The sequence below is a fragment of the Pygoscelis adeliae genome, unplaced genomic scaffold (genome assembly GCF_000699105.1).
Source record: "Pygoscelis adeliae isolate BGI_AS28 unplaced genomic scaffold, ASM69910v1 Scaffold393, whole genome shotgun sequence".
Lineage (NCBI taxonomy): Eukaryota > Metazoa > Chordata > Aves > Sphenisciformes > Spheniscidae > Pygoscelis > Pygoscelis adeliae.
In genome coordinates this window covers 168,618-183,290 of record NW_008824376.1, presented here as the reverse complement: position 1 = coordinate 183,290, position 14,673 = coordinate 168,618, and the positions used below count along the sequence as shown (strand labels likewise).

General features: G+C 40.1%; 1 protein-coding gene across 2 annotated transcripts in view; it reads left to right on the top strand.

The window, feature by feature from the left end:
* The first annotated feature begins 235 nt into the window (after positions 1 to 235).
* CC2D1B (coiled-coil and C2 domain containing 1B) overlaps positions 236 to 14,673 on the top strand; it is a 36,364-nt gene continuing 21,926 nt past the window's right edge. For both annotated transcript variants that reach the window (XM_009320180.1, XM_009320179.1), the window contains exons 1-8: positions 236 to 333; positions 3,348 to 3,489; positions 7,934 to 8,049; positions 8,842 to 8,961; positions 10,068 to 10,205; positions 12,767 to 13,040; positions 13,534 to 13,658; positions 13,800 to 13,875. In XM_009320180.1, the coding sequence (XP_009318455.1) occupies positions 268 to 333; positions 3,348 to 3,489; positions 7,934 to 8,049; positions 8,842 to 8,961; positions 10,068 to 10,205; positions 12,767 to 13,040; positions 13,534 to 13,658; positions 13,800 to 13,875 (1,057 nt within the window). In that variant the 5' untranslated portion in view covers positions 236 to 267. The remainder of the gene's footprint in view (positions 334 to 3,347; positions 3,490 to 7,933; positions 8,050 to 8,841; positions 8,962 to 10,067; positions 10,206 to 12,766; positions 13,041 to 13,533; positions 13,659 to 13,799; positions 13,876 to 14,673) is intronic.

The following is a 14,673-nucleotide window of genomic DNA, read 5'->3' as shown; positions in this document are numbered from 1 at the left end:
CGGCGGAGGGCGGCTGTGGGGAAGGCGGCGCTGACGGGCCTGGGCCCTGGGGAGTGTGTTACATGGTGTGTGCCCCCCCAGTTTCCCTCCTGGTGTTGCTCAGTATTTGGGGGTAGCGGTAAAAGCTGCAGGTTTGCGCACAGCCTGCTCTGTGCTGCCTGCCTTCGTCCGGTTTGCAGCGCGTTGAGACAGGCGAGGATACTGACATTCAATTTCATGCGCTCTCAGTCCCTTAGAGACACAATCCTCTGAAACTCATGAACCAGCATGCTTGGCAGAAGACCTAAAAAAAGCCCTCAGGCAAAGGGCCAGGGAGCTGCAGTTGCAAAGCAGGTAAGGAAGGCAAAGGGCCAGGGAGATGTGGTTGCAAAGCAGGTAGGGAAACGTTCTACTCCTACTGCTCTTCAGGGTAGTCTCCTGTTTTCCTGCTATAATCTCCTATGCGTTACTAAGATATTGCAGGACCATGAAAAAATCTGAATTGTGTGGTGCCTGTTTTCCTGTTTTTTCCTTTAGCACATTCTTCTTAAAGTAAATATCTGATATGCAGCAGTGGAGTTCTTGCAGGGAAGCCGCAATGTTGTAATGCTGTAATCTTTACGTGAGACCTCATGACTCATGCTTATAGTATTTTCCTGCCCCAGCTACACTGAGATTTAATAACAACTTCAATAACTATATGGAGGTTTTTCTTACACTTCTAAGAAAACAGAAATAAGAAGACCAGAATATCAAATAACAATTTCAGGGCCACATATGGGAGAACTTTAAGGTGCTACACCAGTTATTTTAATTTCCCTGTGTATAGTCATTTTTTCTTCTAACAGATAGACTGATAAGCCTATGTCCCTCTCCTGTAGCTAAAAGTGAGCTTAGGTGTGCCCATGTGTTGGGTTTTTTTTCATACTCTTTACCTTTGAATGTAGTTTCAGAAGCCTTGAGGAGAGAAACATGATTTACTCGTGGTTGGCAGGTGTAGGAAGTCAGGCAACAGTGTCAAAATTAGAAATACTGCCAAGGCAAAATTCTGGGAAAACAGAGTACAGTTAGAGGTAAAGAATATGTTAGAACCAGCATGGAACTTTAGAAACCTTTGAAGGTAGAATAGAGGCAAGTAACATATAGAGGAGGAATAACTGGTGAGAATATAGGGAAATATGAAAAGAGATTGGAATAGGATATTAGAATAGAGAAGATAGCTAAGATATTCTCTTTGGTGACTTCTTAAGAACCAGTATTCTCATACTGGAGGCAGAATGGTTTAGTTAGAGATCCGTAATGTTGCCATTGCTCTAATATGAATGTTTGCATCTCTCAATTGGAGAGGTAGTATATAATATAGTTCATTTGAACAAGGGAGAAGATAAAAGGTGAAAATATCTTTCCTCCTTCCAAAAAAAGAAACCACACTCTAAAAAGATAAAGAGTAAATAAAGGAGCTGATTAACATATTTTACTAATTTCTAATTCAATACAATTAGTTATTCAGCCTGTCTTACAACATGGAGGATTGTTGCTTGAAACAAATACACTAATGGCTTGTTCACTTGCAAATTAACTCAATTTAAACTGTTTTTGTGCTATGTAGTGTATCAACTGCAAGTTTTTTTATAACCTCTCTTTTTCTGTTTTATTAAACATTTCTTTAATACTACTAATTTCATTGGAAATGTGCCTTACTGAACAGATTGAGAGACTTAATGCTGGAACTGCTGGATTCTGTTCTTGACTCCATTCATTACGACACCTGCTTCACTTTCTATACTTGCAGTGTAGTAATGAACAGATCACATGGGCTCCTGATCCATTCTGCACATTGATAAAAGGTGTATGTGTGTTCCATAGAACTCGAATCTTTAGATCACCATTATAAATACTTCCTCATTAAATCTTGTCCTGACCTTCTTTCCATTCTATTCAAGAGTGCAAATGTATTAGTTTTGTTTTACGGAAGGGAGATGGATAAGGCAGGGGGTGGCTAAGTGATCTGCCCAGTGCCTTACAGAACGTCAAGGGCAGAATTGGGGCTAGTAAACAAATAGCTACTGATTTTTGAATACTGTTCCTGGTCCTTGGAATCGGTATTTCTCAGCTGTATTTCACATTCTCCTTTGGGATTATAAAAGGGTTCAAAGAGGGACACAAAATATTTCAAGGCAGTAGCCACCAGCACCTCGATTCCTAAAGGGTTAAAAAACCCAAGTTGTTATTACTTACTCACACTAGTTTATAAACTGGCAGGCAGCTTCAGCTTCTGGTAGCACTTCACATCCTCAGAGGCAGGAAGAGATTGTTAACCCTTGTAATAATGACAACAGATTTTTATTCCTTTGCTTGAGAGAAGCTGAACTGCTGCCTACTTGGCCATGTGAAGACCATTAAGCCAACAGGGTTTATTGTGCTTTGAAAAAGTCTGAGGAAAGCTACTCCACCTACCTCATGGGATGAATCTAATTCAGTTAATTCATGTTTATAAAAAAGCTGAGCATACTTTCAATAAAAATGCTGTTATTTCTGGGGCAGTTAATATCTTAACCAGCAATATAAGAATCATGATAAAATGGCATCTTGGAAGAATACCTTTTAGACTAAGACCTCTGAGATTTCTCTGATACTTATGTGCTTTGGCATGTTTTACAGCAATTGAGTGATAACCCTCACTATTTTATCAAATTCTGATTACTGTTATTAATAATATTACCTGAGAAGCTGTTGCTTAGCTGATGATCTGTTCCAGACGGTTGATTGTTTTCTCCAGTGTAGTGTAAGCGTTGCTGCATTTGTAATGGTTATGTTTCTCTGTGTGTGTGCATGGGCTTTCCATGTGTTTATGATTTACAAACTAAGGTAATGAGAAGTACAAAACGGTTCTGTGTATGTAAATATAGCTTCTTCCAAGAGATAAGGGTGAAATCTCTGCAGTGTACGCATGTCAGACCTGTATTGTGTGAATGATGATTGAATATTTTTTAGCTTAGCTGTTACAGGAACTGCTCTGAACTTCCCTGGTGATACCTGCTTCATGAGGCTCAGTGTAACAGACATCATTTTATTTCACCTTGTTATGTCAGTCTATTAGGCTTGATTTTAAGAAATCGTTGGTTGTGTAGAGTTTTAAAGGGAGTATTTGTGGCTTATTAAGATTTATGTACCTTACATCAGTTATGGGTGCCTGGTATGCATTGTTTTGGTAATAGAAGTGGTATGTTAGTGGGCTTTAAAAAAAATGAACAGAATCCAGAATGCATGAAAATGTTTAAATAATCCATGCAGTGTAATGTTTTTGAGTGTCATCTCTGTTCTAACTGCAGTATTTTTTTTTATTTTTTATTTTGCCTTGGCTCCAGCTGGGGCTGTTTGTAGATTTCAATCCTGAAGAGATGCTGCTGGGTGCAGAGGAAGGTGGGGATGATGGGGACTTAGAAGCAGAGCTTGCTGCTATCACAGGAGCAAAGGTGAAAGAAGGCAAATCAAAACCAAAAGGGAAAAGTAAGTTAAAGTATCTGGATTTCATTTATTGACAACCTGAATAATTTATTAAAGATACATCAGTGATTTGTAAATAGGTATCTAAAATGTTTTTTCATCACCGATAGAAGCTGAAATTGCAACTACTCTTTCCTTTACTTTGAAAGGTTTAAGTTGTTACTCTACAAAAAGGGTAAGAGTTTTTTTGTCTGTGCTCTTATAGACATAGGAAAAAAATACATGATGGCTAGCCAATTTAATGACTAAATTAAGACATGCTGGTTTAGCATATGAAGTCATAAAAAGGTATAGTAGGTGCTAGATGAATTCAAAATGGAAATTGTTTCTTGTGGAGGGTGGGCTGGCTGTTTGGTTGTTCTTCTGTTTGAAGACTGAATTTACTGAACGAGCATTACATTTTTAGTTACTTGGACTCTGTAACCAGAACTGAATACCCTTTTAAGAGGGAAATCATGGAACTGATGGAATTACTGGGAGAATCCTGTAGCTTGTGTTATGCAGGATGTTAGTGTCTCTTGGAATGGATCATTACTATTCTTAATATTTTAAGCGTCTGTTAATTTTATCTGATAGTGTTTGCATGCAGTGTTTTACAGGATTGCTGTAATCTACTATAAATCAAGGCTGCTGCTGAGAGGGGCAGTCTCTAGTGAGCATGCTCTACTTCTAAGCTGGTATACGTATTTACAGAGCTGCAGGGTGAGCTGGTTCAGGAAACTGATCTATAAAAATAAACTTCTGTTTTTGTGCTAGGTTTTCAGCTGAATCAGTTCCTTGATCTGGCTTGCTACCTGCCTATTTAAACGCGGCTGTGGCTGCAAGGAAGGGGTGACAGCAAGTGGTTGAGGTGGGAGAAGGAGAATGGGACCTACCCTTGCTATGGGTGTGTGAGCAGATGCTGGAAAGAAGAGTTAGTGCAACTACAGCCTAATTTGCAGCTCTGCAGTAATTTGCCTGTAATATTTGAAGGGACTTCACACAGAGCAGCAGGGAAATGAAGAATTTTAAAATATTTAGAAAAAGTGACTGTCTAAACACTGTAATTGATGAGAGACAGAGGAGGTGTTTGTATCTGAAACTAAATTCTGAATAATTTCCACTCTCCAGATTTCAGGATTGTAGTAAACCCTTAAAGCTAATAAGCACAATTGTGCTAATAAGCACAGTAGCAGAAATTCTGCCATTGGACATAGGTTACTCGTGGTTAAAACACGTGGTATAGTGTTTTGAGGGTGAATCTGGGTGTCAGGAGCTCTTGAACTGTTGTTGGCTTTTCAAGTGCTGACTTCCTTCTGGCCCTGATCATGTCGCTTAATGTGTTTTTTCAGTCTCTTTATTCATAAGAGGAAAATGAAACTTCAGACAGTGCAAAGTTAACATTTACTATGCCTTCTAAAGGTATGTGTTGTGGCTTATAAAACTATTTTCCAAAATCATTTACAGCTATTCTGTTTTCCTGGTAGAATTGGGAGTATATAGATCAGAAGCGCATGGAAGATGAACAAATGGACATCTGGCACTGGGGACTCATGAGACCTGGTACAGTGTAGTGATGGGGAGGACATGGTGCATGGCGGGGGCAGGATGCAGGCCGGTGCCTAGAAAAGAGGAGGGTATGGTAAGGACAGGGGAGAAACAGATCCTGTCTGGAGAAGGACAGAAAAAAGGGTCCCAGTACAATACGTACTGGTGCTCGGTTCTTGGCTGAGCATAAGGTGCAATAATTCACTCCTAGATTTACATTCTAGAGCCCCGATGGGGGGGGAGGGGAAGTGATATATCCCTCTAGCTTGGAGATGCAGGCAGGAAAAGCTGTACTGTTGCAACACCTTAAGTACAGAGATCTCTGCTATCTATGATTGATAAATGCCAGTTGGTCAGCCACTCGGATGTTTGAAATTGTAGCCTCAACTTGCCATACTGGACTAGAGCTGAACCAACCGTCTGAGGAGGCTTGGTTAGATTTTTTGCCTCTAGTGGGACTTCACATAAGGGACACTGACCTTTGAAGTACAGCCAGTTGCATTTGGATATGGCCTACTGTCCTAGTTGCAGAGTTTTGCTAAGGATCAAATATATGAGCAACATGTTTGACAGGTCCTGAAGCACCGATACAGTAAATTAGATTATTTGAACAGAAACAGCTTTGTACCTGGGTTAATTTTCAGCTGATTCAGCAAATGCAGGGGTAGGATGGGATCCATTTTAGATCCGTTTAAATTGACTTAAAACTCTGTCCTGAAGATCTATATTCTATTCAACATGTACTGACACTGGTGAGTCACAGTCGTATGTCTGCATAGGGATCTATCAGAGGCATTTATGTGGACAGCTGGGATTTGTGTGCAAATAACTTCACCTTTGAGAGTGCGTGGAGGAAGTTGATAGTTAAGGAAGATGTGGTTGGCACAGCATGAAGTAGAGATGAGAACTCAGTGAGCAGGAATTAAGTAGAGTTTTCAGGGTAAAGACCAGAAGCTTGAAGAGAAATTGCAAGGCAAAGTAGCCAAGAATGATTTGGAAAAGGGAAAATCTCATGGGCATGAGACAGCAATGCAGAAAATACAGAAGTGTAGTTAGAGAGGCAGAAGAAACAGCACTTTTTCTGATTTGCTTAGCAGTTCTCTATGCCAGTGTTCTGCTGCTGCTCCTGGGCTCATGACAAGTATGATGCCTTGATTTGGAGCGTTCTATTTTTGTATGCCAAGTGTGACTTTGCAGTAGTGTTTGATGTGTAAAACAAGTAGTTTCTCAAGGTAGAAAGATTTTCTTGTCTTCCTTTCTTGCTGTCTTCAAACATATGGATAGTTTGCTGTGCCTCCTTGCTTGTCATGTTAACAGCCAGTAGTTTGGCTTATGGCTCATGTTGTTCAGTACGTCTCTAGAATTGATGCTACTGTGCGTCATCAGTTTCAAAGGATGGCTATGTACCCAGTTTAACATGAGATGGAGAGAGAGAGTCAGATGTTCTTGTGCTTAAGACTGTAGATTGAGAAAATGGATCAGCTGTTGGAGTCTCAAGTGTAATGTAGACCCTGTACAAAACTCCAGTGATTTAGTTAGTTGTAGTTTGATTTGGAGCTCTTTGAGCTTAGCACTATTTATGGTAAATGCCTTGAACTTTGTTCTGATTTATGGCTGTATGCATTGTTGTAATACCCTCAATAACATGTTTTCGGCTTTGAAAGAAAATGCAAACAGAAATTTTACCGGCAGGTGTGATGGGATGTTTAATGCAAGTGTCTGCATCTCATGCATTTAACTGTGGGGCTAACTTGGATATTGTCATATCCATACATGCAGATCTTTGGGAATTAGAGTACTTTTAACTCACATTACTTCAACATGAGGGAGAGAAGAAAAGGGATAGAACTGGGAGAAAAAAATAATTTGTTGATGCTTAGGGATGGATGGATGTGGACCACTTCTGTTCCATATGGGGTCAGAATTTATTCTGTCAGTCAGAATTCACCAGGAGTGAATTACATTTTGTTAGGGTACACTGACATGAGGCAAAGGACACAGAACAGAAAGGCCTGACAAAGATGCTGAGTCCAGGCCTTGTTAATATGGACAATCACGTCATAAATACCTTTCATAAATATCTAGCATCAGCTTAAAACTAGTTCAGATCTTTATTCCTACTGGGGACAAAGGCTGCTCCAGTAATTCCCTTTCATGGATGGAAACGTCAGACTTATTCATCAACAGTTTATATTTATTTGCTTTTGTGCCACCATTGATTTTTATCTTAACTAAGGAATACAGTTTTGATGTAACATCCAAGAATAGTATTCTCCAATTTTTCTTTGGAAAATTGAAGTCTTCCATGATGACAAAGTTTCTGTTACTAGTTATTTCTGTAAATAATATCATAGAGGTACTTATCTGTATCTTAAATCAGCCTAGGAGCTTGAGGTGACTTCTAGTAATTTTTCCCTGAAGCAGTTGTTTGATCCTGTCCTACTCATCTTTCTTACTCAGCCTTAAATGTCATTACTGTGTAAACCTACCACAGTATCTTTCTCTTTTCTGGCTATGCTTTCTGAGCACTGTTGTGTCCCACCATACCTGCTAGTCTATCATGGTGCTTATGGTTTTGCCATTCAGGCTCCTTGTATTAGTAAACAGACATTATTTCTTCCTGACATCTAATTTCTGAGCTAGGTTATTGGATGCAGTCATTTTCCTTGTCTTACTGCCTTCCTTCTTTGTCACTCTCAGAAAGACTAGTACTGCTTTTTTCCTGGATGTTCACTTCCCCAGTCTTTGTCCTTTATTCATTAATATATCCTCGTTTACCTATGGCACTATCCAATAAAGGGGCAGTAAGAGGAGAAGTCACTGCTCTCTTTCAGCTGGTAGCAACTCCTTTAGAATTTATATCCAGTGACTGCATAACTGTTACTTAGGGTTTATGGCTCCTTGTGGTTTCTTTTTACAGCTCCTCTGCCCATGGAACATATTGAAAAGATGGCTGCAGAGTGTATGAAGGACCTGAATGAAGATGAGGAGGAAGAAGCAGATGATGAAGACTTGGAGAAAGATACAGACCTGTTGGTATGCATAACTTTGTTAGCAAAAAGTTTTAGTACATCTTAGTTGTTTTGTTTTTTTTTTTTTAAATGGAACTGCATTTAGCAAAAATGTCTGTTAACTTTGTGGTGAGAAGCTAAAATATTGCAAAAGCATTCCATTAGATATAAGACTTTGCGGGATCCAACCCCTGCACACCAGAGTAAGAGAGTTTCCTAGCTAACATTCACATGTGTGAGAGTCTTAGAGAAGTGGGGGAACAGCGGGAATCCCATTCCATGTCAGCTGGTGAAATACAGCCAGGGACATTCTCCTTAAAGTGATGTCTGTCACCATTTTGCTACTGCTTTGAGTAGTGCTTGGCCTGAGAGAGTATGTCCCAAGAAATTCTTTGTCATTTCAGTGAGTGATCTAGTTGGCAGGGTTTAGGGAAGGAGTGTTAAGCAGTGTTTTTGTCTGCCATTGTTAATAAATGCTTTTTGGAAATCTCAAATTTGGGTTTGAATGATCTTTGTAAAAGTACTTCTCTGAAATTCTCCAGCTTCAGATCTCTAACCACAAACTTGTGTGGTGATCCTGGAGCTGTAGTGTGGCTTTTGAGTGGTATCTGGCTTTCTGTTGCAAATACAAGTGGAACCAGTTTCATTTAAAAATAAAAAATAAAATAGATAAAAAATGACCAGAATATAAGATGTTTAGACTCTCTTCTTGGGTTCAAGGTCCATCCAAAGGTTTTGGAGCTTGAGACTATTTTATTTTGTCTTTTGAGGAAATAGAAAATTTTGAGGGAAAGCTTTTTGTTGGCTTTTACTTTAGGCAGAATTGCAAGAAGTTCTGGGGGTGGAAGGTGAGACAGGAAGCTGTGAGGATGAAATGATAGCAATGGAGCCATCCACAGCTGAAGGAGAGAACAAGCAACCTGAACTGCAACCACAGGTAGGAAAGAGCTTCATGTTCCTGACAGTTTTGCTGAATCACCGTTGTCATGCAGCTTATATGAGGGTCACAAACGAGGATCTAGAGAGGTCTTCTTGTCCTCCAAGGAAGGAAAAACTACACTATTGCTGTCTTCTCTGTGGAAACCAATGCTGTATTGACATAGGTGAATTTTTTGCTTTGTTCAGAGGATGATTTTTAATGTTAGCATAGAATTGAGGAGGTAAACAGTTGGAATCAAGCATGTCTTATCCCTCATTACACATATGAGCAAGCAGACTGCAGTTCAGGCTTCCAGAGTTCGTATCTTCCCTCTCAGAGTATTGAGCTGTGTGCTAAAATTGTGAGACTTCTTGTAACTCAGCATCTTTGACGTCTTTGTGGAATTTTTCTCAGTAGCTTTAGCTTTCTCAGCTTAATTTGTCAATCCTCATGCAGTCAAATCCTTTATTCAGTTACAGCCGTGTTTCTGTTGTGTGCTACAGATTCCAGTGCCCTTGTGCATTGGGCCCATTAGTAAATGGGTCTGAGAGCGTTTCTATAGAGATAATGGCAATAATTACATCAGTAGCCATCTGAAAGGTCTCTGTAGCTGTGGAGTGTTTGTAAGTAGCTACTTGTAACTTTGCTTAGGCTGCTTTTGTCACTGAACTAATTCCAGGCTGTAGGAGGAGGAAAAAGAGCTGTTGTAGTAAAACCAGGTTGAAGAACCCCAGAAGGGAGTAAACTAGCATGTTTTAAAAATAAGAAGTCAAGATTTGTGCCAAAATACCTCTTCACACCCTCTGTTGTTTGGTGTTTGAGAGACTTTACTGTTCTCTTCACCTACTCCCTAACCACATGCCTCCAATTACCCTGTGACTGTGAGTTTTCTAAATGGCTCCACCCATTCTTCTCTATTACGCCTTTGAGAGAAAGCCCAGACGTGGATCCAGGCACCGCTAGTGTAGTACAAGTGCTCCTCTGTTTTAAAGACTGTTTTGTCCTGTGCTCTTGATTAACAGGAGTGTGTGTAGAAGAGGAGTATTTGTTTTTCAGTGCTGTGGGAAAACTTGTATAGTTGGATGAAATAAGTTTTCTTGATTTGTTTTATTATTTTTTCTGAGACCACCTCACTTCCTGCTGTTACCAGTGAGCTGCAACAGACAGTGGAGAAGAGAATTGCTAACTATAGGACAGCAATTTCTAATGCAAAGGAGTCAGGTGAGAGTGCCAAAATACGCCGATACGAAAGAGGACTTAAGGTAAGTTGGGTTCATCAGGTATCTGAATGAGGGGGAGGCAAAGTCAGTTCTCTAAACTGTAGTTCAGAGCCTTTCCAGATGTGTGCATTTGTTGAAAGGGGAGAGAAATTCTAATATGCTGCCGTGAATTACTTTAAAAACACTTCTTGTTACTTACTATCAATCTGATGTAGCAAATACACAGAAAAGTGTAACTTCAAATGCCTTTTGTGCATCAGCTTTGTTTCTGTTGAATGTGTCTAGTGGTAGCTAGAGGCAGGGTTTGTGGTAAATGCTGATGTTAAACTCACCTGTCTAGATCTGAATTTGACCCGTGATGACTGTTCAGTGTTACCTTAAAGCAAAGTTTAGGAGCTTTTCTAGCACATATACCTTCCAGTTCATCACTGATGCCTTCCCTTAGATACTAAATTTCCACTCAGTTCCGAGAGAGAGGGAAAGATGGTATCTTTCCCTGAGTGTGGTGGCTGTGCTTGAAAATAGAACAGGATTTTTCATTAAGGCAATTAAAAATTGCAGCAAGGAGTGGTTTCTTCAGTTTTCCATCTTTTCAGCCAGGTGGCGTGCTTGTAGTTAGTTGGTAGTGCTTGGTGATTACCGCTGTGCAGAGTGCCTTTATTTCCCTGTTTGCTTTCATCTGGTCTTCTGCATCACCTCAGACAGCAGCCAGCTCTGTCTTTTTGAGCAAAACTTTATAGCACAGCACTGTCCACTGAGGGAAGAATGTAATGTCTCGCTAGCTGCCAGGTGTCTTAGGATACAAAGGTGTTGTGGTTTAACCTCAGTCGGCAACTGAGTACTACACAGCTGCTTGCTCACTCCTTCCCCCCCCCCCCCCCCCCGCGGGGGGGGGGCGCATGCAAGCAAAGCAAAACAAGGAATTCATTCACTACTTCCCATCGGCAGGCAGGTGTTCAGCCATCTCCAGGAAAGCAGGGCTCCATTGCACATAACGGTTGCTTGGGAAGACAAATGCCATCACTCTGAACGTCCCCCCCTTCCTTCTTCTTCCCCCAGCTTTATATGCTGAGCATGACGTCATATGGTATGGAATGTCCCTTTGGCCAGTTTGGGTCAGCTGTCCTGGCTGTGCCCCCTCCCAGCTTCTTGTGCACCTCCAGCCTTCTCAGTCGGTAGAGCACGGGAAGCTGAAAAGTCCTTGACTAGTGTAAGCACTGCTTAGCAACAACTAAAACATCGGTGTGTTATCAACATTATTCTCATCCTAAATCCAAATGACAGCACTGTACCAGCTACCAGGAAGGAAATTAACTCTATCCCTGCTGAAACCAGGACAAAAGGGAACAACTGAGGCCAAACCCAAGGGAGGAAATGTAAAAGAAAGGAGATGTCTGTATGTCCACTGCCTGCTAGCTCTGAAAGGAATGTACATGAAACCACCTGACCTTTCAGAGAGCAAGAGGGATAGGCAAACCAGCTTATTTCATCCAATAATGAAGCTTAGTGCACTGTTTGCCACTTCCTTTATTTTTCAAGGTAGGGAGTTTCCCTGTGCCTAAGCGGTGCAGCTAAGGATAATAGACTAGATCTCACTTCACAGCTCACAGTTCCTTAAGTAGCAAAATGACATGCCAACAAATGGCGTACAGTTATCTCTTGTACGTAGTTCTTGGAACTGTGAACTTTAATCTCAGTGTTTAATTCCATTTCCAGTCAGTCTGTCATCCCACACGTGGAGAAGAGAGAACTGCGTGTGGGTTGCTGTACTGGTCTGAACCCCAATCTCACATGCAGTCAGACCAAAGTATCTCTACCACTGTTGCTTAATAGGTCAAACAATGTCATGGCTAACCAAAAATAGCAGTGATTCTGGCACTGATGAGATTCTGTTGTTGTTGTCTTTCTGTGCTTCCATTTCAGTTTCTGTGGAAGGTGAAAGAAGTAAAACTTTTATTTTGGCTTAAAGTACATGGTGGTCTTTTGTCTGAACCTTAAATTAAAAAAAAATACTGAGGAAGGTAATATTTGTGGTGGAGGAATGGTTTTAAAAAAATCAGCAGCAGTTAACCCATGTTACAGATGGTGAGAGCTTCTTGCCATAGATCACCAGCTGAAGCTCCATTTCCTTTGTTAGTATTTAATGGCTTTTATCCATTAAATAGGTATGCAGACTCCTTCCTTCCCTGAATCTACATAGGCAGTGACATTTCAGACTAGTGTATTTTATTTTGTTTTAAAGACATAAAATGCATCTACAGTTGGTATAAATGGCTTCGTTGGTGACTTTCTGTGACAAAGCTGAGTGGACCACATCAGCTAATAATAATAAAAAATAATCACCAATAATTCTAGGTGTTGAGGTACTTGCAATTACGTAGTTTGGGTAACAAGTCCTTTGCCTTGTGTTGCTCTGATAATTGGACACCTTTCACTAGCGCTGAAGTTGGCAAAAAAATAGGGAGCTAAAGTGCAGCAATCTGTAGTGATGTGCGTAATAGATCCCATCACAAATAAGGGAATGAATTTGTGTTTTAATGATTTTATGCTAGTAATATGTTTGATGAAAATGCTTATCGACTTTGCTGTTCCATCTCTGCCAGACACTGGAAACCATGCTGGCTGCAGTGAAGAAAGGCAAAAAAATCAATGAGGAAGAAATGCCACCTCCTGTTGCAACAGGAAAGAGTTCTTCTCACTTATCTCAAGCCACGGGAGTGGAGCTAGAGAATTCAGGAGATTCAATCAGTATCCTACCAGAGAATAAAGCTGAGTCTGCTGCAGATGATGAGCAGAAGACCTCTCATGAGGCAGTGCAGCATCTGGAATCAGAGTCTCTACAGGGTCATGCTGCTTCTAGTCCTATCGTGGAAACAGGTACCATGATCTGAGAGGATAAGCAGTTGCAACACTATTTTAGTGCTACATCTTTCTTGATATTTGTATTGTGTAGCAAAGCACGGCTTATGTTGGAACTTCCCCGCTGAATGTTTCAGATAGAGTTGTCAGTGGGATGCTGAATTTCTGGCAGTGGAATCGGTTATTATAGAGCTCTTTTATGCACTGTATCAGTATCTTTCACTTAACTTTCCCCATGCCACAGTTTCTCCTTCAATATTGTGACGTGGAATTCCAAGCTTTAAAGAGTTTTGAGGTATTGACTAAAAGACTTTTTTTTTTTTTTAATTGGGAAAAGTGGGATTGTTATGTCTGGTAGGACTTCTGGAGACTGGAGGAAAAAGGACTTCTGTAACATAGCTGTGTGATTCAAAGCAAAAGAGGACTAATGCAGGTTTGAATAGATGGACATAGCAAGGGATGCATATTTTGCATGCTCTATGTAAGTCTCAGCATTGTTTCATTCTCACAGATCTCCAGAACAGCAGCACACGAGCAATGCTACTTATGAGGCAGAAGGAGTATAAATTAGCAGCTCTAAAGGCCAAGCAGCAAGGGGACCTGGAGAAAGCGAAGGAATACATGAAGGCAGGCAAGGTATGCACACAAGAAATCCTGAATGCTTAACATACCCTATGCTGTACACACATGCATCGAGTGTCAAATATTCATTGTGGCAGCTAGCAAGTCTTGGACATACTAGACCAAATCTTCTGATTTGTTTTTTTTCTGCATTAGAAATTTAATGTGGTCTTGGAAGCTTTGGATAGTGGGCAGCCGATAGACCTCCACAATATGCCTCCACCTCCTCAGGGTAAGGCTCGTCTTATAAAAACCCTTTTAGAAGTCTCTATGCTGTAATGGAATGATTCTGAATTTGATTGCAAAACTGTAAGAATTGAAGATCACTTCGGTCTGAGACTTACTGCATATTCAAATTCTAATCAAGACCAATGAAGAAAAATGAGGTATCATTATTTATATTGAAGTTACTCTCTGTGAATTACAAGTTCAAGTAGGTATTGATGTCTAATATTCCTATTTTTGTAGCTTTAGATAATAGCAGCCAGTATGTGGAAGGGGAAGAAGGGTAATGGCACATTCTTAAAGTCTACTATAATATTTGATGGTGTTATGTGTTTCAAATGAAGTTCGTAACGTTCACATTAAGAGATTAACAAGCAGATTGCAGTGCAGTAAAGTCTAAATCTTAAAGCAAGTTACCAATATTAAAGATACTTCAATCCTTGTAACAGAGGTTTTTTAAATAGATCTAGTATCACCACCACCAATTAATATTTGGTCCGTGCAACTCAGTGTTTTAAACAATTTACTTTAGTAGATTATTTTATTCTAAGGAACTAAATAACAGATTATTTTATTTCAATAAATCATGAGACTTATGACTCCTTAAGTTATAAACTGATCACCAAAAGGCATTAGAGAGAAACTTCACCCATGATATAATCTTGCCTTAAAAAGTGAAAGATTTTTGCAGTGGATATTTTTGTAGTTTTCTGAAATAACCACTGTTATACAATGCCAGAAACTTGGGTGTCTGAATAGATGGTATTACTTGCTTCCCTTTTTCAGCACATATTTTAGTCAATTA